Consider the following 23198-nt stretch of genomic DNA (forward strand, 5'->3'; position numbering starts at 1 on the left):
AAGAAAAAATAAAGAAAGTAGCAGAACTAGACCTGAAGCCTGTTTGACAACCTGGAAGGTCTATGCCATCCAGCTACCCTATACCACCTGCCTCCATGGAAGTCTCTCTACTGTGGTCATTGCTACCACCAGGAGCCATCTGTAGCTACAGGGCAGCATAGCAGATAACAGCCCATTCCCCACTTCTGACTCTTTCTTTCATTACAGACTGAAAAAACAAATACCGTATGCTAACACATATATATGGAATTTAAGGAAATAAATGTCATCAAGAACCTAGGAGTAAAACAGGAATAAAGACACAGACCTTCTAGAGCATGGACTTGAGGATATGGGGAGGGGGAAGGGTAAGCTGTTGCAAAGCAAGAGAGTGACATGGCCATATATACACTACCAAACGTAAAATAGATAGCTAGTGGGAAGCAGCCGCATAGCACAGGGAGACCAGCTCGGTGCTCTGTGACCACCTAGAGGGGTGGGATAGGGAGGGTGGGAGGGAGGGAGATGCAAGAGGGAAGAGATATGGGAACATATGTATATGTATAACTGATTCACTTTGTTATAAAGCAGAAACTAACACACCAGTGTAAAGCAATTATACTCCAATGAAGATGTAAAAAAAAAAAGAAAGAAAGAAAGAATCCGCCTACCATTGCAGGGGACACAGGTTCGAGCCCTGGTCTAGGAAGATCCCACAAGCCGTGGAGCAACTAAGCTCGTGCACCACAGCTACTGAACCTGTGCTCTACAGCCCGCAAGCCACAACTACTTAGCCTATGCTCCATAACTACTAAAGCCCACATGCCTAGAGCCTGTGCTCCACAAAAAGAGAAGCCACCGCAATGAGAAGCCCATGCACCACAACAGAGTAGCCCCCACTCGCCACAACTAGAGAAAGCCTGCAGCAACAAAGACCCAACACAGCCAAAAATAAATAAATAAATATTTTTAAAAAAATAGACGTTAATTTTATCCAATAGAAAACACGCTTTTATTCCCTTCTTTTTCTAGTAAAATTCTAAATTATTTAAACAATTTTCTACATCTAAAATATTACATTATACTTTGTCACGTGCATAAGTATGTGATCTTAAATCCAAAATAAAAATTCTGTCATCTTTAACAATAACAGATATATGATAATTTGATAAAAGAGTTCAATGATACAACTTGTACTATAATTTCAAAGTTTTCTATTATATTTAATTTCAAATTTTGTAACTCTTTTAGGTACTTTGAAAAATAAATCCAGTATACATGTGCACATTTCAACTAAGTAGAAATAGCCTATCACTATTCTCTGAATACCTGCTCATTATAATTCATGTTTACATATTAATGTGCAGTACAAATTTATAAACATGAACATATGAAACTTTGAAAGGAAATAATACTAGTCTTTTTCCTCTCAATATTTTATTGAAACGCCATGTTAAAATTTGGCCAGCACCACACATGTAAATAGTTTTAATACTGGATGTGTTTAAAATGTTCTGTATATTTATTTATTCTATGTTGACATCTAAACCATATTTATTTGCACAGTTTTAATACAAATTATCATTTAATTGCAGACCAAACCTAAGAAGATTAAATGTATATGAAGGCACCTATATCAAAGCAACAGCCACCAATGCCTAAGCTATGCATTTGGTTGTTTTAAATTGCTCTAATAAACATGTTAAATTCCAGTAAAATCAACTGGTAAACTGTTGCTGTATGCCAGGATATTATTGTTATTTTGGCTAAATAAAGATTTTTCTGCAGAAAGGCAACATATCCCTAAATTGGAGTATAAACATTGTACTTCCACCCTGTCAATTCAATTCACAAAATACAGTACATGCAATTAGACATTTCTAAGTATATTTAAATTTGCCTTTCCACACAAGTATATGTAATTAATAGTATAAGTATGCAATGATTAGATGTTCTTTATAGCATCCTTATTTTTGAGAAGAGGAGGGAGAAAAAGCAACATAGTATAAATTATTTTAAAACAAAACTAAACTAAAACCCCACTGGTTATATAAATTATAGTGTGACATCTGGAATTTATCAAATTGCATATTCAAATAAGGAAAGTATTTGTTATTGAAGTTTAATAAAGGGATAACAACTGTGTATTACCCTACTATATACATGGCCATATAGCAATATTGTCTCAAAGCATCTAGGTTTGTAATTAGAATTTTTGTATATTTTTGTAAAATATATTTTACATATTTGTACAAAACTTGTATTTCAATTATGCTTTGGCTTAGCATTCATCAGTAACTGTTAAAAGATACATGTTACCAGCTTTATGTGCACCGTGATTTTCCCCAATGTGCATACTATAAATGATTAGGATAATGAAAGGGAAATCTTCCATAATGTCCAAAAAAGATGCTTGTCTTTATTCATTGTTGGCACTTTTTCAAGTTGTCATCACATAGAACTCTGATCATTCAAAGACTGATTCACTGATTCATCCCTTGCTGATTCTAATTGTTCATTTATTTTTGTGCCATAGACATACTTAAACCTCACAAAAGAATGAAGTCATGTCTACTCCTAGACTGTATGTATAACCCATGCCTAATAACAGTGAAATATCATGAATATCTACCTTCATAACTTGAAGAAAATATAATTCTTTATTTTTGTAATACAGCGAGTAGGAGCAATGATATTAATGTTTGAAGACTCTAATATTATGTAATCTAGAATTATGTATTAGAATTTGAAATGTAATGTCCAGAGGGCATAACCCTTCTGTTTAATGAAACAAATAAGTTTTGATGTTCTAAGTTTGTTACCTAAAGTTATATTTTGGTGAGTAAAATATAATGAATAGAGGATTTATCCACTTAGACATATGTTCTGCAAACAGGCTCAAACTTGAATTCAAGCCCTTGATTTCATCTTGACTGTTCCACAAAGTAGAACCTTTCTGACACAGGAATTTGACTATAGGTCTCAGCTTGACTGGAGGTTGTGCAAAGATAAGGCAACATTCACTTATTTCCTGTCTCAATGCACAAATTTTACAGAGTTGATGAAAAGTTTATTTCCTCTATATTTATTTGAGGTAAGTCATATAACTAGGTCAGGTTAAGAATCAGATTTTATAAATATAGATAACTGAATTTAAATGATTTCTTTTGAATGGGATGAAAGGATGGATGTATATATATGGTCAAACCAAATGGAAATACCAGTTTTAATTATTAGACTTGGGAGTCTACTAAGTATCATTTGGCCACTTTCATTTGCTAACTATTTCATACCTTATCTAACTAGAGTGGCTTTAGATTTCTGTAGGTTTTTTAAAGCAAACCTTATATTTAGTTGACACAGCTGAAATTAATATAATTCCATAGCATTTTGTTTTTTATTCCATAATCATAGCCTCAGTTTACCAAGTTACTCAAGTTTTGCACCATCCTATTGGGTAGTAATTATTTATTATAAAATAGTAAGGGCACTAAATACAATTTGTGCATGAATTAGAGCTGTTAGCAAGTTACTCGTCTGTTTCCTGCAGATGAGTAACTTGCTCAGAAAATAGGGGACTGCTTACTGAACTTCTTAAGGTCTCTTCCAAGTCTAATTTTCTATAAAGAATTTCTCTTGGTTACTTCTTCTTTTTCAATTAAAATTATGAAATGACAATTTATGAACAATGTTTAAAAATGGCTTAAAATAGATGTCTAGTTTCTAGCCTTTAAATTTTTGCTCCTTAATATAAATCACCTTTACACATATAGTTCTGTATTATCAATTTTATATGGGTTACATATAGAAAAATTATCTGAAATATAAAGTATGGGGTATATGTACTTGAGCAGCTACAAAATTTATGCCGTCTCTTAAATAATCATTAAAAAGTAACCCAGAAATTTTCTGGATTTTGCAATCAAATTCTTTATGTTATGTTGTTAGTTGCTAAGTATCTGCCATCAGAATAAGTTTTACTACAATCTGATGCGGGAGTTTCTGCTTTAAAAAATCATAATTTATTTTAGTGGTAAAAGTTAGCCTACAGCTTTCCTGCTTTGGAGTAGACAGAAATAAAGTGTACTTTCTACTTTAATCCTTGACTTGATAAACTTGGGTAGTACAGGTTTTCTGCCTTAAAGATTTTTATAGCAGGTACCTAATTAGTCTGGGCCATAAATAATATTTCATCTTGACTAGAATACTCAGTTTGAATGTAACTATGTGCTGTTCTATCCCTAAGCCCAGAAGTGAAGGGGCATATCATTTTAATACATATATAAGAAGGTATATTTATAAGGTACATTTGAGAGGAAAAAACATTTTGAGCAAAATAAATAATAATGACATGCTCTCCCTAATATGTGTTGGAAAACTTTTAAAAAGCAGTTTATCAATGTCTTTAGTTTGTTAAGTCATACCATTGTGATATGAAGGGCCCTGGCTTAATAAATTGTAGAGCTAGTAGCATGAAAAATTAAAATTCAATTCATCTTAAGGATATAGAGGTTATATATAGGTTATACTTAAGTCTTCAGAAAATTTAGGACCAGGTGAAAGGAAACTTTTCAACTTCATAGCCTAAAATAAAGTCTCATTTATGTTACGCTACTTTTGTCCAATTTACCATGATTGATGCAGAGGACTGAAATTAAATTGTACCATTGTAATGATGTTTTCATATTTATGGATTCAAATATATTCTCTCCCTTCAAATCATAACTTCTCAGTCTTTTTGGAGAGCTACAACAATTTGTTTTTGTAAACTGTGTATACAAAATACCGGGTTTGGGGCTTCCCTGGTGGCGCAGTGGTTGAGAGTCTGCCTGCCGATGCAGGGTACATGGGTTCGTGCCCCGGTCCGGGAGGATCCCACATGCCGCGGAGCGGCTGGGCCCGTGAGCCATGGCCACTGAGCCTGTGCGTCCAGAGCCTGTGCTCCGCAACGGTAGATGCCACAAAAGTGAGAGGCCCGCGTATCACAAACAAACAAACAAAAAATACCGGGTTTGTTAAGGACTAAGTAAACAAGCATCACCTGAGAATTACCCAAAAAATAAAAGAGAATAAAAGATCAAATTTATTTAGAATACTTTGCTTTTCATTTAATCTTTGTGTTCCTTCAGGATTAAATGGTCCTTAGGCTGCAAATATTAATATTAATATTAGAATGTTTATGTCTTTATTTGTACCTTAAAATTGAGATTAGTAGTTCCTTCAACAGCAGAGTATAAAAGTATAATGCAAATGAACAATGAAATTTTTCTACAGTTACTAGATAGATAATTACAATGAAGCCAATATTCATAGATAAAAACTGTAATTGTTTCACTACCTTCACAGGAATTAAATCCACCTTCCTTTGGTCATTGTCAATATGCAAGAGGCAGTTGATGTGGTAAACAGGCTTCACTATAATTAGAGATTTCATCACCTGAAGTCACTTTTCACTGGTAGCCTACCTCATCAAACAATGTTTACTGAGTATCTTATTTTGAGGCCTAAGGCTACTGTAATCAGCCTTCTTAAGAACATATCATAAGGCACTTTAAATGCAGAATAGAGGAATACCCTCTGATAATGAAGCTTTTTAAGCCCATTAGCTCTTGACCTTTTTTGGCTACAAATAAAGAAAATATATGCTTACATGTAATTGTTTTAGAAACTTGACTATTCCATTAAAGGCAATGGTTAATTTTTGGATACCAACGAGCATGATTGCATTTGCCTTCTATTAAAGAAACTTGACTGTTTTCATTCACTTTGAGATGGTTGGTAGCATTTACCAGTCTAGATGGCATGGAGAAGTTGTACCTATAAAAGCCATAGGAAGGATGGAATGAGCAACCAATTGCTTCCTGGGCAATGGGGTTGGGTGATAAAATATTTCCAGGTGCCTGTAATCCATACAACATTTGACTGGAAGAATTAGATGCTTGTTGACACTGTCCATTGCAGTCTTCAGATGAACCGTATTTTGAATTGGTGGCCCCCAAGGAAGATAAAATGGGAACTTCCATCATGAGTGGGGCTAAAGACTGAGAACTGTTACTGCTTGCTAGCCTTTCAGGAGCAGGCAAGACAAGAGGCTGCTGTCGCCAAAAATTAGTTGGGCAAATCTTGTAGCAAAGGGGCAGGTTGATATTGTGTAGGTACACCTCTGGACAGGGCATTCCAAGGGAGCTTGTAGGTATGTGAAATGTTGGAGGGGAGCAAGGTGGAGAAAGCAAAGAGTTCAAAGGAGAGGGAGCCCCTCCACTAGAGGTCGCTGGAGATGAGCCATTGCTTCCACCTGTGAATGACAATGCAGTCAATGAACAATGAACTAAATGTTCCTACTGAATCAGTAATCATGTCCATAACTATCCCTGCTTCATTCTTAGATTAGCTTTCCTTGCAAGTTCACAGTCATTTTAAGTCCTTTGGAAAAGAACATTCCTCTGACCAAAGTTGAATATGGTATCTCTACTACAACCACTATTACTTTTGGCATTATTATTATGTATCATGCATTGAGCATTCACTATGCTTTAGAACTATACTAGGCACTTGAACAACATTTATTCAGTGAATTAAAAAAGAAGCCCAATTAAATATGATCCAGAGCCAATTATATCTTACAAGTAAAAGCTGTTTTTTAACCATAAAAAATTACTAAAATAAGCACTTGATTAAATTGAACAGTTTTTTTGAGATTTTATAGAAAACTTCAGTCTGATTAAAAATCAGTGCATATGAAAGTAATCTTATAAATTAAAATAACATTTAAATATATTAGTTTTTTTCTTATATGAAAATCATAGACGGGGAAATTTCCATAGTGTACTATATCAAGAGTAAAAGACAGTCTTGCAGGTTAAAAATACCAAGATAAAAATGAAAGTGTTCATATCAATGTTGCCAGGTGATCTTTTATGGTTGCCTAGCATCTACTAAAATTAGGGATAGATATAAGGTCCAGGAAAATCTAGACTTTACACCTTATATTTGTAAATATTTAAATTTAAAAAAAATTGGTTATTGACTGAACTTGATCAAATTTTGTGGGGTTTTTTTTAGGGGCTACTGTTTTTCTTAACTATTTTTGTATACAGACATAGGCTAATCCTTTATCAAGAGCGTGGCAAATATATTCTATAATTAAACATCCAAAAGTTATTAAAAAAAACTGGTACCCCTTTTCTTTGCAATTTGAGAGCATTCTGGACATTTTAAATAATTAAGAAAATTGTGTATTTTAAATTATCAATTAATGATCAAGGTTAGCATTATTTTTAAATTAGTGCACCATGTGTTGACTTGGATATTTTAAAAGCATGCTGCCTAGATTCTATTAAAGTGATACTACTAAATAAGTGTTCAAATTTTTCTATGCAACTCTCTAAACCAAATTAATACAGTCAATTGAGTGAAATATTTCACTAAATGATTAGACTTGATCTCTTCACATTTCAATTAGCTGTTATGGTATCATGTAAAATTCAAGCTAACTATAATGTGATGGTAACCTTCAATTCATGTTTAAAGACAAACAACTTTAATGGAGTTAAGACAAATGGGTAAAATGATTCCATATTGCTCACGAATAAAGATCTTCTATTTATCCTTAAATATCAGAGTAAATGAAGGTATGCATTCTTCCACCAGAAAGCAGGCATTGTCAAATTATTATTTAGTCATGTAATGTACTACTTGAGAACAAATACCTTGCAAATATTTTAAATGCTTACGACAATTAAACTAATTGCCATGGCTTAGTATTGTTTTCAACATTTATTTTCCCTAGTCACAACAAAAGGAAAATTAGAGTCAAGTGATGATGAAATTGAATGGGAGTCATTTTTATCATGTGCTGAAAGTTTCTCATAAAATATTTATTTCAATATCTAACATGCTTGCAAATAAGACCACTAGTGCACCACAGGCAGATCCTAAGGAATATGAGATAGTGAGATGCTGAAGAATCCAAGTGATTTCTATAGCTCTCAGGATGTATGATAACTCAAGAAGACACAAGGCAGTAAATCCACCATTACCACGTTTATGCTCTTTTCTTTCTTGCCAGTTACCCTCCCTTTTTGCTTCTTACCTCCTCATCAGGATAAATATACACCCACTTGATTTTAAACACACATTTTCTGGCATATACTTATCCACTTGTGTAGTATTTGTACAGAGGTTCTGGCTGTTGTTATTTCATTAACATTTACAAATAAAAATTAATAAAACTTTTCTTACTTGGTGTGTCTGCACCAAAAGTTTTAAAATCCAAAGTGAGAGAAGGCCTCCATGGGTAGGTCTCTAAAACCCCATCCAATACACCTCTGAAAAAGAGATTCAAACTTTAGCAAGTCCAGAATGCAATTCCTGAAAATAATAATTTGTGTAAGCTTTTGAGTTATTTTGTTATAGTTTTTAGGGGTGAATATCTGAAATGTTTTCCTTTTATAGATAGACTTCTGAATAAAATTCCCCGTGATTATTCCATGAATAAAAACCTAAGAATCTAGAATAAGCAATATCTTAAAAGTGGGTTGGGGAGGGAGTGGGAGGAGGCAAGATTTTGAAGACAAAACGTCCAGGTTTCTTTCTTACTACCTATTTATTAGTTACAAAATTTAGGGACTCAGTCTCTGAACCACAGTTTCCTTAGCTGTTATACCTGTGAAGAGGGCTATATAAATATTAGATGTGACTGTTATATCATTTACCTGTTTCTTCCGGGATCTCTAAATCCTTTAGCAAAAGGATTCCTGTCTATTTTCAGTTTGGTGATCTATGGATTCAAAAGAGAAAGAAAGATAAAGTCAGTACCCTCAGTAAAAACACTGTCACTGTTTCTTTTAATGGTTACAAAAACCACACAAGTTTTCAACATGTAATATGGCATGTTAAATAAATGTAAGCATATTGCTAAGTCAAATTTGAAATGTTTTATCTCCTGACACTCTTTGTTCTACTCTCCTTTCTATCCTTTCTAACACAAGATCCACACAATTCATAATCAATCTTGCCTTGATGACAATGCAATAATGCTATGAATTTCTTTTTAATTGTGGAAAATTCAATCCATATAGTACAGCTTCACTCTTTCCCTAAAGTTTCTCTGGAGCCATCCCTGCTTGCCTGGGACTTAGTTGGCTTTACCTGCTGGTTTTGGTAAGCTGTCACTGTGGTGAACTCAGTTTCTTTAAAGGAGAATGTTTTAACCCCTTCAGCAGGCAGGGACTGAATCCGGGACATGTCGACCCTGCTGTCCTGCTTCATCACATGCACACGGGGCTTGTACTTGTGCATGGACTGCAGAATGATCTGGAGGAGAAATCAGTGGTCAAATGCTGCCTAGTAATTGGCTTCCCCTCCCCCACACTGCCCCCCTCTCATCAGCACCCCCAACCTTCCCACACAAAAGTGAAGCTAAACCAGAAAGCCTAGGCTAGCCACACACAAGGACTTTTCTTTGCCATTTGGCCCTGGACAGAGGCCTTCAGGCATAAGGGGTTTCAGGAATGGGGCACCACAGCACACCAGAAAGCAGTGATTCCATTTCCAGTTGGGGTCCTTTCCTGCTTCCAAATGTGGGTGACCATGTGATATTCCCAAGTGTTATTGGGATCTAACTGCCTGCCATAAGTTCTCTGGGCTTAGGTAACTGATGGGAAAGCATTTGACATCCCCCACCTCCTAAGCCCAGGAGCATCCTTCTTCCTTTTGTGGCTGGCACAGGGCCAGGCCAAGCAGGGCAGAGGTGAGGTGCACCTGGGAAGAAGGTTCAAGATCTAGGTGACTTGAAAAGGCCTTCCATCGGGGCGGGTTGTGGAGAAGATTTTCACCATACCATGTCACACAGAAGGTGCCCATCATGGGAAGGCAATCAGAGCCCACAGTGATTGCCAGGGAGGCTGAAGTGCCAGAGAGCTCAGGGAAGCATTCCCTTTCACTGTCTCAGACTAGGCATCCTGGCTTAAACAAGTCTCCTTTGGTCCTCAAACTCCTTTCACTCACCATCCCCAACGCCCAGCACTCTCAGATGCCAAATAAAAGTCACAAGAGCTACTTTGGCCACAGGCCTAGAACTTGGACAGTTCCTAAAGACTACAATTAGCAGATCTGGAAGACACCTCCTTGGCTTCTCCAGGGTGACCTTCCGGCTGACACCTTGGCATCCCCCTCCTCTCCTCGGAACAAAGGATCGCACACACTTACATGGCCTTTGTCGTCCATCTCGTTGTTGGTGAGTTTCACGCGATCGAAGCTGATGATCTGACGCATCCATGTCTCTCCCGAACAAGGCGAGTCCGGGTGAACATAGAACCTGGGAGTGATGCATGAGTGGTCTGTATTCCCGGCTACCATCCACTGCGAGCTGTGATACACATACCTGAAAATGCGCGGAGTGTGGCTTTAGGCGCAGCGGGCCAAAGCCAGGAGCAGGGACTACCGCGATCCCGTCCTAAAGGCTTCGGCCAAGGTTTGCCTGCTAATCTCAAAGGCAACTAGTAAAAGATACAACTTCATTTCTAAAGATCGTCCAGGGATAGAAAGCAAACTGTAAATAAGCATATACGTCATTAAAATGTAGTGAAGTGCCAGGGCAAGTATAATGTCATGGGATTTCAGAGTCTGGTTTGCATTTCCTCACAGAAACCGCAACAAAAATTCATCTAACCCGTTTTACTGAGCAGAGACACCCGAAAAATCCTCCTGTCCTACAAGCGTCAGGGAAGAAGCAGAAGTGTGAGGGAAAGTGTCTGTGCAGCCCACCGCCACCAGACCAGTAGTCTTGGAAGCCCCTTTGTCCACAATGCTTTACATGAGAATACCCTCAAGGAACTCTGCCCGCTGCGGCCTCGGGGCTGATTTTCGCATTGTCTTCAATCTCAACCGCTAAATTATGCGCCGAATTCCCAAGCCAGCTGAAACGTGATAAGCAGCTTGTTCTGCTATTTCTGGGCTACGGCCCCAGCAGGCTCTTGAGCCCAGCCTTCTTTTTGCCCCTCACTCCCAGAATTGGGTGCGTTGCCGGCTGTTTCCTAGAAAGGCTAGGCACCCACTTCGGTCTAACGCTCACAGGCCGAGTGCGGGCAGATGCCGCCCAACCCCCATACCCCTGAGCTAAAGCGCTGGCCGACCCGAGCTTCTGGGCTGCCAGCAAAGAAGGGCCTCTTGGCTTTAGATCAGTTCGGCCACTTTTAGCCTGCTTTAAGTAGAGAGCTTACATCAAGAGAAAGGTTACTTGTATTCTCTGGGACCTGGCCTCCACTTCAGGGGAGAGGCTAAGGAAGGAAGAAAAATAGACTTAGGCAAGATAACTGCTAGACTAGCTTTGGATGGCAAATCAGGGCATCGCTCAAGGACCCTGCTGCTAAATTAGCACATCCCAGAGCCCGGTAGGGCCCCAGAAGCCCAGGTATTTCTCCCCAAATTCCTTTAAACAGCTTCCCTCCCAGATGCCTGAGCCAAAACCCTCTGCAGTTTGCAGAGCCAAGGCTAGAGCAGCGGGTAGGCAAGAGGTTTGGGGTGCACTGAAGCACCAGCTGGAACCTGTGATCCAGGAGTGAGAGGAAAGAAAAACAAGCCTGCTTTTCTCTCAGTCTGAACTCCCTGAACTCCAGTTTGAGGGAGAAAATTCAACTCTCAAAGCCCACAGGAGAGCAATTATCCCTACCATGATAGAGTTTTCAAAACAGCACTCTCAGGTTCCATAGATATGAATCCCCATTCCCAGCCTGTGGTACCCTCCTTTGGGCCTGGTTACCTATAGCGTTTGGAATCCACCGGCACCACATCGATGGCCACATAGTACTGTTTCCCTGGGTCCAGTCCTTTTATCTTGACCCGAACAGAGGGGAACATCCTCCTGTGGGAGAGAAAATAGCGACTGACCTGGGCGCTATTAGAAACATTTGGCGCCAGGGGGGGTTGGGGACAAATGAAAAGTAAAGGAATAAACTATACTCTTCTTATTCTAGACAGGTTCAGTGAATGAGATTTGCTACATGAGGAAAGATTGTTGGTTACATGTTTGATTGAACAAACTCAGGATTTTTGAGTGGATCAGAATATCCTTACCACAAGGCTTTGTCCACCCCACTTCCTATCACCACCATAATAAAAAGCTATAGAAGAAAAAGTAGGAAAGAAACAGCTGTGCCTCTCCCCTGAGTTTTCAGCGGTACTTTCTGTGAGGCAGATTTGGGAAAGACTGAAATTAGGAAGATTCACACACAGAAAAATTACCCAGCTGATGTGAAGAAAATGCCGCACAGGAAAAGGTGGAAGAGGGAAAGCCCCACCTCAAATTGACCTGGGCTCAGGACAGTGGGCTGAGAGCCTGCTAGATGGGATATTGTCCACTGATAACTGTGAGGCTTTAACAGAAAGGCCTGGCCATAGCTTAAGATGTGGGGGTGGCATCTGGCACCTGCCTTGGGAGATCTAATTTTTGTCATATACTACACAGGCAGGAGCTGCAAGAACGAGTTCTTGGAATCAGGGTGTGCAGGAAAGAAAGGCCGAGCCACTAACATGGGCCAGGCAAGGCCTAGTCTGGTCGATTGAGAGGCACTGGCTTCCAATACCTGTCTGGGGTGGGATTATGGGGAGAAGGGTACCAAAGCATAAAACTGGAGGCACCCATCTTATGAGAGCAGAACATTAAGTGCCTACTGTGTGCGGCCCTTGAACAGCTTGGGCAAAGCCGAACCTGCCCGCCTTGGTAATGATCATCTCAGTTCCAATGTCATGAAATCTCTTCCACAGCTCGGATCCTTGAAGCTCCACTTGGATAGAATCTTTTTCTTCCAGACTTCCGAAGCTGTTGCAGCCGCCGCTGCCGCCTCTACAGCCTGAGAAGGTAGTTGCTAAGGGCTCTGTCTTGGGTCGCTTTTCTGCTGGACACAGAGACGCTGAGAGTTTGAGAGAGCTTCGCAGTTCCCGCGCCCCCTTCTCGCTGACGCCTGTCTCAGAACAGACCGTCCTTGTCTCTTCCCCGGGAACCTTGGCGTCGGATCTCCAAATTCCCCACAACACCCACTCTGGCCCCCTGATGGAGAGAAAGGGGCCCAGGTAGCGCCCTGTGAAATGCATGACCCTTCTTCAAATTTGCCCATCCTCGTCTCTCTCGGAGACTTTTCGTCCCTGATGCTGAATCCCCTCGGGATCTGGGTCCATGCCCTGTTTTCTACCCCGAGAAACATTCACCCTCTGGCTCTCAGGGCTTCCGGGAGTTTGGAGAGTCTCGCTTCATAAATCTGTGGGGACCCTCCCCTTCACCGCAAATGAACCACAACACTATGGGCTTAACGTGGAGGCTCTGAAACTTCCCCCTACAGCCAGATGGCTGAGGTATCCCCGCCGCCCCGTACGCGGCCATCGCTGGGCCAAGACATCCTTTGATAGGGCTAGCCGCCCTCCTGCAGCGACGCGGCGCTAGTCTGAGACCTTCCGATCCAGCAAGCCATGGTAGCCGGCGCTGGGGTTTGGGCCGCGGTAGGGGTACTCACCAGGCTGCTCGCTCTTCCTTCCTGCGGCGCTGCTCCTTCTCTCCTCCTCCGCCTCTCCACTCTCTTTCTCAAGCAGCTCAAGTTGCGCCTCCTCTCTTGTGTCTCGCAGTTTTCTTTTGCTGGGTCTGCCCACCAAGGCTTCCACCGAGAAGGCGTGCGCCCGAGAGCTCAGAGCCATCCCTGGAGAGGGTGAAGAGAACGTACTCTGCAAAGTTTCAACCTGAGCTGGGTTAGGGAGGGAGAGGGTGGGAGGGCGCAGAGGACAGGCAAAGGAGGGAAAGCGGGAAAATCAGAAAAACCTGAAAACTCAGAAAACAATTTCTGAATCTATATTCAGGGGGAAAAATGTGTGTGTATAATTTTTATATATACGTATAGATTTTCTTTGAACAGACAGAATGAAAGGAGATTAAACTGGAGCCAGAGTCCTCTGGAGTCTAGTCCCCTTTCCCTTTTCGCTCTTCTCCCTCCCAGTGGACATGTGCGGAACATCAGTCCTCAAGTCCCAGATTCCCGGACCTGGCAGAGCTCAGAGACTGGCAAGCGTGGCCCTTTTAGGGAGCGGACCTGCCCCTAATGGCGGCTCAGGTCGCTCGGATTGGGAGATACTGTTGCATCGGACTGAGTGAATACCCGGCTGGTCATAGCCTTCACTGTTTGTTTTGGAAACTGTTGGAAGCATAAAAAAACACCGTGACACTTCAGAGACTGACGGGGAGGGGGCGGTGGGAGTGGGAGGATAGAAAGGGGTTGGAGGTTGACTGGAAAGGGGCTCAGGATAGTCTAGTGGGGAGGAGGGATACACAAACTTACTGTTTTGCATTAAATTGTGAAACTAAAAGACATGCGAAGTAATTGCCCACGGTGAGGGGGCCACTTTTCCAACAAAAGTGAAAATATTATTTAACCAAATCCAGAGAGATGTATAGGGGTCTTTTGCTCTTAAGTGAGTACACTGGGGAAACAAAGAGCAGCACAAACTTTCTGGGCCTGTTTGTTCTACAGTCTGGGTCTAAGACTAAGTGGACCCTGTACTACTCTGACCTCCCTATCCAGGCGGGGAAGTAAGAGCCAGTGCAGGCAGGAGGCTCCCAGATAACCACTTTCAATGATCAAGAGCAAACCTGGACCTTCAATCCCTGCCTCTACTGGAGCCCAATATTCCCCCACACAGCCTCTTCTTACTCGCATGACTTAATCAGCAAATACAGCCCAAGAACTCCAGGGCCATCAGCAGAGCACCAATCAGAATTGTGCTCCCAAGGATGTGACACCTCACAATGTTGTGCTCAAATAATTGATTCCAATATATCCTGAAATATCTCCCTGAGCTAAGTTTTACTTTTCCTTAAAATGGATAAAGACACCTTTGTGTCAAGAAGAGACTTGCCTACCACTTCCAAGGAGCATGTTTATGCATGCAGATGTGAGATGCCTGCCTGTGTGCTTAGGATTGGGTCATGCGCTTTTCATCAGCAATAAGAAATCAGGCACCCCTGGGCTCTCTTGCAAACTGCATCTGAATTATTGACATTTTCACCTTTTCAGAGAGCTCAGCTCTCTCATGTGTACTGAACTAAGCTGTAGTTAATTCCTGTTAACTTTTATCTGAGAGTAAAGTTATTGCAAGCCTCAGAACCAGCTTTGTGATCTGTTCAGCTGCCAAAGCACTGGGCTGTCAGGTACTGGGGGCATGAGGGATGTACATTTATGATAGAAGTTCATTTTCCACAGCTAAAAGACTCTTTTGAACATTCTCTTTATTTCAGCCAGAAACACCCATAAACCTTTATAAGATATTCTTCAGCCCACATGGAACATGCAGAGAGAGAGGCTCTGGGATGCACAGATGCCCACATTAGAAAGAAAATAAAGTGTTTTTGTTGACAATTGGAAAATCCTTACAGTAAAATGTTGATTTTGAATTACCAAAAAATGTTATAACTAGGAACATGAAGGGAATTTATCTCTTGAAAGAAAAATAAATTTGTGGTTAATACAAATTAAATATATTCAAAATCTATGGAGATACAGAGGATATAGATGTGCTTTAAGGGATATATGGTTTATAAAAGCTCTTATTGAATATGAAATCTGAATTTGCTTTAAGCAGATAGAAAGCAATTTTTAATTCTCTAATAAAAATTCTAATATTTTATTAACCACTATAAATAGGTATGTGAATTAACACATGCACAAAACAAGGTTGGCCCTGAAAATATTGCTTCTAATGAACTGTATGTGCAACAAAGTAGACGTTCAGATTTAAGCTAATGTATCTGAAAGCATTACGTTTCTCAGATATTTATGGCAGGTCAAGGGCAAAGATTCATGGCCTCTCTAGTTTTCTATATAGGAAATATGGGTTACTTGAAGAAAAATGTATGTGTAAAAGAAACTAAATCTGACTGGAGGAAAAAAATCCCCTGTGTTCTGCAGTACTTACTAATCAAAGGGATGATGTCAAACTCATATGAAGGGATTCCAACTGTCACTTTTAATTTACAAAAGAAAGAATGAAACACATTAAATGAAATATATAAATATTTCAAATATATACCTATATTAAGTATAAATAAAATGTTTTGAGACTGGTTGATACCTAGTGCCACACTTTGGCAAAAGTACAAGCAACTTCATGATAAAGATCATTTCCTCGAATTGTTATTCTTCCTACTCTCCCTTGATCCTCATTCTCCATGGTTAAGATATTTTGGCATACTTCCAAGCTTGTAGAATGTGAATCTGAAATAATTTGCTTATGATCATTTTTGCCATTTCTTGGGAAAAAGCTTACCAACGTCAAGAAATGCAGAGAGGCAGTCTCCTCACAACATAATTTGAGTACCCGAATTCCACTTTGCCTGAACTAGCTAAGTTGCTTACATAAATAAATCATCTTTGCTTAAATGAGTTTCAGCTGGGTTTTCATCACTTGCAAGCAAAAGAATCCTGACAAATACATCATCTTGATAAAAATTTGGAAAATCAACTTTTTTTTCTAGTTATTCTTTCTTCCTCCTCCTTCTTCAATACTACTGGTTCTGTGAATTGGGAAATTGCATGCTACACACTATCCCAGACTCATAAAACCTGGAAGAAAATTTGACTTTCTATGCAAATTACTAGCACCATGATAACTGACAAAAATGAATAAGGCTCAAGCAGTGTAGCACATAGGAGGACAGACTTTGGATTCAGACTGACCTGATTCAAATTCTGACTTTGCTACTTTCTGAGACCTTACACAAGTCTTCTTTTTTTAACATTCAGTCTCTTTCCTCTAAACTTTTGTTTTTACTTTTAATACCTTCATCACAGGGTATGTTTCTGTAAGTGTATATATCTGAGGGTTAGTGAAATAATATACACAAACCACTTAGCATAATGCCTGGAACATAGTAAGCACAGCTGTTTTCAATATTAAAAAGATGATGGAGGTTAATTTCGAGAATGTGTTAATCTTTAAGTTAACTATACAATTATAAATCCTTTGTGGCCAGACACTAGAAACAGAAGTTTATGCTAACACTGGCACACTCAACTTTTGTTTAAATCCTAAAGCAGATTCAAAAGTTCAGAAGTCTTTAAAGTAATCACCTTCCTTAAATTTGAGAACCATTTTAATAAATTAAGCTAATGAATTAAACAAAAATATTGGATTTGAGTTTCAAAAATCTATGGGAAATACATCTGTTAGAATACATATTCTGATCTGATTTTATCAACTTGATCTTTGGAAAGACATTTTTGCTATTTTACCAATGCAGTGTAAGTGTACGTTCTTCTTATAGTAGTAGATAAAATATATTAATTACAGGCCTCTAACATATAGCTGTGTTCTCACTCCAGAAAATTAAGAAAACTGGTCTAATTAATATTAAAAGTAATTCCCACACTGAATCCTTCAACTTCTAATAAGCTTACTTCAATATAATCTTTCAAGATTTCAGTACTTCAATGCATCTAGCAATTCAGTTATGCATGCCAAACTTTGTAATCCATGTTCTTAGGTAGAGTGGAGGAAGAAAGAACAGGGAAACAAATTCTTATATGTGTTCATTGCGTTCTCATGGTGACAATTGGGAAGTTAAATGCTTATTCTTGCAAAAAAGTTAGCTGAAGGAAAATTTATTCCTTTGAATTTAATCATGTCATGTGTTCATTAGATATCTGCTATCAAATGATGAAGGTCTTCCTATGATAATGATTATAACAGCGGTTTTGGGTTCATTATGCTCCTCATTCTCACTGAATTTTATATTAAAGGCATGCAACTATTTTTCCCATTTTTTTCTACTCAATTTATAACTTATGGCTGGTGGGTTTTTAAAAAATGTTGGATCTAGGAGCTTTGCCCACAGAAATATGAGGACAATTTTTTTCTTGACTAACTTTGGGCAGAGAAGATGAATGAAATAAAAATAAATAATAAGCCCAGATGTGGCCCTACTCTACAGTGATATGGTATTTGCCAGAGTAGGCATTGCATGTCCAGTTAAACGCAGCTGGGATTGACATCCAGCTGGTCCATGGAAAGGAGATCTTTAGGAATCAGGTACAACTTTAAGCATCTGATGATCTCAGATAGTATGACAAAGGGTTAAATACAATCTGAATGCTGCTGAAGGGTTTGGTTCAATAACCTGCTCACCCTGCAGGGCTGGGAAAGACACCACCCCTACCCTAGAGGGGCAGAGTGAAGCTCACGGCAAAGCCAATATACAGGGCACTTGAGCTGGAAAACAGCCAGGTCCGTGTGTGATCTTGGACACATCTCCATGGGTATTTGTTTCATTCTGCAGCCATTAAAGTAGAGGGGAGGATATTAATGCATTTGACTATCCTTTCTTACTCAAAGGATATATATATATATATATATATATATTTTATCCATTGTATGTTCCTAGTTAAAAGACACAGCTCAGAAACAGAAAAGTTAAGAGTTTTTTCTTAAATTTTGAGTGTTAATTACAATGTATCACTTGCAGTAGTGTCTCAATGTGAGCATTTTCTTGCGTTTGAACCCTGGCTCAGTTTAATGCTAAAAAGCAGGAAATTGCCTTGTGTATCAAGGCAAGGCTTTGCCTGGTAGTTTATTTATTTATTTATTTATTTATTTATTTATTTATTTATTTTTGCGGTATGCGGGCCTCTCACTGTTGTGGCCTCTCCTGTTGCGGAGCACAGGCTCAGCGGCCATGGCTCACAGGCCCAGCCACTCCGCGGCATGTGGGATCTTCCCAGATGGGGGTACGAACCTGTGTCCCCTGTATCAGCAGGCAGACTCTCAACCACTGCACCACCAGGGAAGCCCCTGCCTGGTAGTTTTTTAAACACCAGTTTTCTGTAAAAATAAAGCAAAAGATATTTGTTGCAATATCTGTTCTAGCATTTCAGACTATCTACTATATGACACAATTTTAAAAATCAATATCTAACATCTACAGAAGTACTGTTTGATAGTGAGAAATATTTGGTATTAGGCTGAAAGATTTTCCCTAAATCCATCAAAACACAAAAGGTAGGCAAACACCTACCCTGCCTATGCTTAAAGCCAATCTATGCTACTTTCACCCACTATCTTCCTTCCCAGGGTTCCTATGTTAATATTACTAGACATAAGCTGCTTCTGCATGAAATAAATATTTCTAGAGTTAGGACACCCTGATCAATACTTCCAAGCAGTAAAATGGCAGGCCTTAATAATAAAGCAATACAGATACATAAGGAAAGATACAAAACAGGAACCACTGAAAACAACAAGGATCTCACTTTCTGAATCCATCACGTTTTAATACTGGGGGAGAAAGAGAGTGTGAAGGAAAGGCAAAGTCAATGGTTACGTCTATTGACAAATAAATGCCAGCCTTTAATAAACTGGGTCCACAGGACCAGGATGTACACCCTGGATGCAACTCACTCTGGTCACTGCTCAGTTAGGGGACTGACTAAATCATCTCAGTGAAGCCAGTTAAATAATTGCCACTTCTCAAACTTCAGAATTTGTACCCCCAGCCTAAAACTTGACTCACCTAACAGCACCAAAAATGTTGATAGAAAGTTGTAATACACATTTTTTTGTGTTTTATTATGATGAATCCAGAGTCGTTTAAATTGTGTGTGTGCATATTTCTCATGAAAAGTGATTATTGAACTTTTTCAAGGCAATGATGCTAGTAACTCTTTGGAAAACAGTTGGATTAGGAGGTTCAGTGTACTAGCATTTTAACAAATACCAAAGCACTTGGTATCACTTCACAATTGATTTCCATTCTCAGATTATGGTCCTTGTCTGATTTATTTTATTACAAGGAGATGAATCTTTTAAACTCTAGCTTAAAAAGAAACCTAGTCATTACTTTCCATTTTGGCAAGCTTAAAACTCTGCAGTCATTTTCACTGACACACACATACATCCTCTTCTCTTTTCTTTGGCTAAGGACTAGTTAGAATGTCTCTTAATGTTTTAATAAGCTTTTAAGGCTGGAAGAAAATTTTCATAATAAACATTTTTATATGTATGTGTTTTTGTGTGTGTTTGTATTTTCAAGTAAGAATATCTGGAGACATATATGTAGAGAGTGATATGAAGTATTTTCAAGAGTGATTTCTTTTTTTTTTTACAGATGTTCCACCCTCCATTCCCCCTCATTTCATTTTGCCATTGAAAAAATTTAAAAGTCAGTTTTGAATGTTTTTCTTAGATGACAGTGAGTTTATCCAACACCGATTCTCCATTCACTTATCCTCTAGATGATGTCTTGATAAACTGTTGCCGTGATAGAATGTCTGGGCTCCCCAAGGCACCAGAGCTGGCTTGAGTTGAGCATCTTGGTTTGAAAGAGATCTCAGTGCATTTTATCAATTTCTCCTGAAACAATAAGCCAGCCTAGGTCAAACTGTTATGGAGGCATCTACTGATAGAAGACTCAATGGGTCTCAGTTTCCTTGTGTCTCTCTGTGTCTCTTTTTCGTGCCACTTGAATTTTTCTTTGTGTATGTTTCTGTCTCTGCGAATCAGTTTCTGTCATTATAACTCTTTTTCTCTTCCTCTTTTTTGCTCTCCTTCTTCTGTTTATTCATCTTTTCCCCTCTCCCTTTCTGTATTTGTCCCTTATATTCTTCCCCTATCAGTAACCCCAGAATGCCTCCATAAGTAGGAGGGTGTTGTACAGAAGCAACCGTAACACCTTACAGCAACCTCCCTAACATCCTTTTTACTCAGATGCCTTCTGTAGTCACCTTCTCTAGCTTGAAAGCAGGTATGTGAGCTGTGTGTGTGTGTGTGTGTGTGTGTGTGTGTGTGTGTGTGTGTGTGTGTGTATGTTTACGACACAGTCTCTCAACTAAAGCTCTGGTGAGAAAAAGCAGGAAAGAATAAAAGAAAGTGTCTTTTGGCACACACTGATGCTCCTTCCCCTCTCCCCTGGGGGTGGTCAATGCCACACATTTTGGGGTCTCAGGCCTCCTCCAGAGGGTGAGGGATTAAAGTCAAGTGAGTGCAAGATGAACTCAAAAAGTCAGCTGGCTCAGTGATCTGGAGCTCCTTGGGGAAGAGCCTGGGGAGAAAGTATCACAGCTCAGAGCCCTCCTGCCACCTCTTAGTGCTAGACACTTACCACTCAGTATACTTCTCTCAGATGTGCCCTCATCACAGACCACAGTCTCACCTTCCAGCAAGGCATGCAAGCCTCTTCCTTTTGCTCTCTAATCTGCCCTACATGAAGTCTCCTTGGTCTGGAGGCCTTCCCACAGCGACCCTGCCCAGGAGAAGGACTATTACTGGGTCATTTGGGTGTCATTGTATACCCTCAAAAGACAGGCCAAGTCTTACCTTTATTCATTTTAAGAAGATTAACATTCCACTTCAGGTCCCCTGAGAAGTAAAGGTTTCAGGATTCTTGTTACATAGCCCCCAGTTGAAGAAAATGAAACGAACAATTATGACTTTGCTGGACCTCCCAAACTTTATGTACTTGCCTAGTGATAGTTAACAGGAAGGGCAGATGCTGAGATGCATCCTTTCCTCTGAGGCGCCCAAAGAAAACCCACAGCCTGACCAGTAAGGCAGGGGCTTTTACCTAGGAGGCAACAAGTTGTTGGTCTCTGTGTCAAGAGACCAGGCTTTCCTCTGGTCTGAAAGCTGTCTCAGGCTGGGCTCATTCACTCCGTAGATGCCAGTACCAGCTGTCTCCACAGTCCAGAGGAGAGTGGCTTGGAGCCAGAGTACAAGAGAACACGATGTTCTGGCTCCCATTGGCCACAGCTGCACTTCTACTTCCTGTGTTGGACTGGTCCTGCACCTTCTTCCATGCAAAAGACCTGCTTTGACTCAAGGCCAGCCTCAATAACAGTCTGTGATCTCAGCCTTCAGGGCAGCAAGGTTTCGGGCTCCCGGCCTCTTTCCTCACCCTCCCTAGGCAGCTTGCCCAGCTGTGCTCTGATCTGAGCTGCAGGCAAACACTTCTTGGGAAAAATGCCTCCAAACCACAAGCAGATTGACCATACAAATTGAATCGGTTCATCTCCGCCCCCAGGAGCTGGAAAACCCTTTTCAAACCCAATCAACAGCAGCTCAGCAGCTCTGCCTGCGGCGCCCAGCTCGCGCAGTCGGCTCTGTTTCCCGGTGGTCCACTAAGGGACCTATTCAGTCTCAGCGATTTCACACAGACACCCGATGATAGGTGCCTTGGACAGCTCAGAAACTCTCAGGAGCCATGGTCCCTCCTCGGGTCGACCTCACACGCACATATCAAAGCCCTACACTTGGGCTTCCCTGGTGGCGCAGTGGTTGAGAGTCCGCCTGCCGATGCAGGTGGACGCGGGTTCATGCCCCGGTCCGGGAGGATCCCACATGCCGCGGAGCAGCTGGGCCAGTGGGCCATGGCCGCTGAGCCTGCGCATCCGGAGCCTGTGCTCCGCAACGGGAGAGGCCGCAACAGTGAGAGGCCCGCGTACTGCAAAAAAAAAAAAAAAAAAAAAATGCCCTACACTTCCCAAAGGAGTCAGTATACATATATATAATATATAATATATATATATATATATATATATATATATATATATATATATAAATCTCTAGGGACTCCCAGAAATGAGTTGGCCGAATGATTTTCCTGAGGCAGAACAGAATGTTTGATTTTAACTTGATTTATTTCTCTAGGGCAGCTCAGAGGGAATTGAAAAGGGCTAAGACCCTAAGCCGGAAGACTTTACTAGCACCAAGCGACCTACGGGGACAAGAAAATAAATGCTTGTTTTATCCTGGAGTGAAGTGTTTCCCAAGAAGACAGATTTCGAATCAGTGCGGTTTAATTGGATGAACGCCCGAGCATTTTTTTCTGCTGCGCGGAGCGCTAAACCTTCCAAGGAATGAGGGAAAACCCAGGAATCAGGCATTTGGCTACCCGCTGCGTCATCCTCTGTTACCTGGAAGAACCAGGGGCCTCCGTAATGAAACCCCTAAAACAGGTAAAGTGTGCGCGGATCTTACGTGGGAAACCAGATGCCAAGGAGTGCTACATGTTGTTTACCAAAATTTGGCACTAAATTATGGGGGTGCAATATGTTCCTGAGTTCCTGATGTTTCCAAATCACAGTCAACCACGCATAAATCTAGTTTTTCTTGACGATTTCCTGTGCAAGTTATAATTGTCTAAAAAAATGTTATTCTAAAGTAATTCTTCCAGCGAATATTTTCTCCTTCTC

General features: G+C 40.2%; 1 protein-coding gene across 1 annotated transcript; it reads right to left on the reverse strand.

The window, feature by feature from the left end:
- Positions 1–5201: 5201 nt before the first annotated feature.
- TBX22 (T-box transcription factor 22) lies at positions 5202–13832 on the reverse strand. Its single transcript, XM_067722839.1, has 8 exons — positions 13488–13832; positions 12689–12872; positions 11741–11842; positions 10189–10363; positions 9130–9294; positions 8694–8758; positions 8221–8306; positions 5202–6274 (listed from the first exon to the last, which is right to left on the reverse strand). The coding sequence occupies exons 1-8, from the start codon at positions 13663–13665 to the stop codon at positions 5661–5663; spliced, it is 1569 nt and encodes a 522-aa protein (XP_067578940.1). The 5' UTR covers positions 13666–13832; the 3' UTR covers positions 5202–5660.
- Positions 13833–23198: the final 9366 nt, after the last annotated feature.

This window comes from Pseudorca crassidens, chromosome X, assembly GCF_039906515.1.
Source record: "Pseudorca crassidens isolate mPseCra1 chromosome X, mPseCra1.hap1, whole genome shotgun sequence".
NCBI classification, from domain to species: domain Eukaryota; kingdom Metazoa; phylum Chordata; class Mammalia; order Artiodactyla; family Delphinidae; genus Pseudorca; species Pseudorca crassidens.

Excerpts from the sequence above, each read along its gene's own strand:
- TBX22 (XM_067722839.1), bottom strand. The coding sequence starts at position 13,665 with ATGGCTCTGAGCTCTCGGGCGCACGCCTTCTCGGTGGAAGCCTTGGTG. Across the intron at positions 9,295-10,188 it reads AGATGGACGACAAAGGCCAT|ATCATTCTGCAGTCCATGCA; the intron begins GTAAGTGTGTGC and ends TTTCTCCTCCAG. Across the intron at positions 6,275-8,220 it reads TTTTGGTGCAGACACACCAA|GTGGAAGCAATGGCTCATCT; the intron begins GTAAGAAAAGTT and ends TGTCATTCACAG.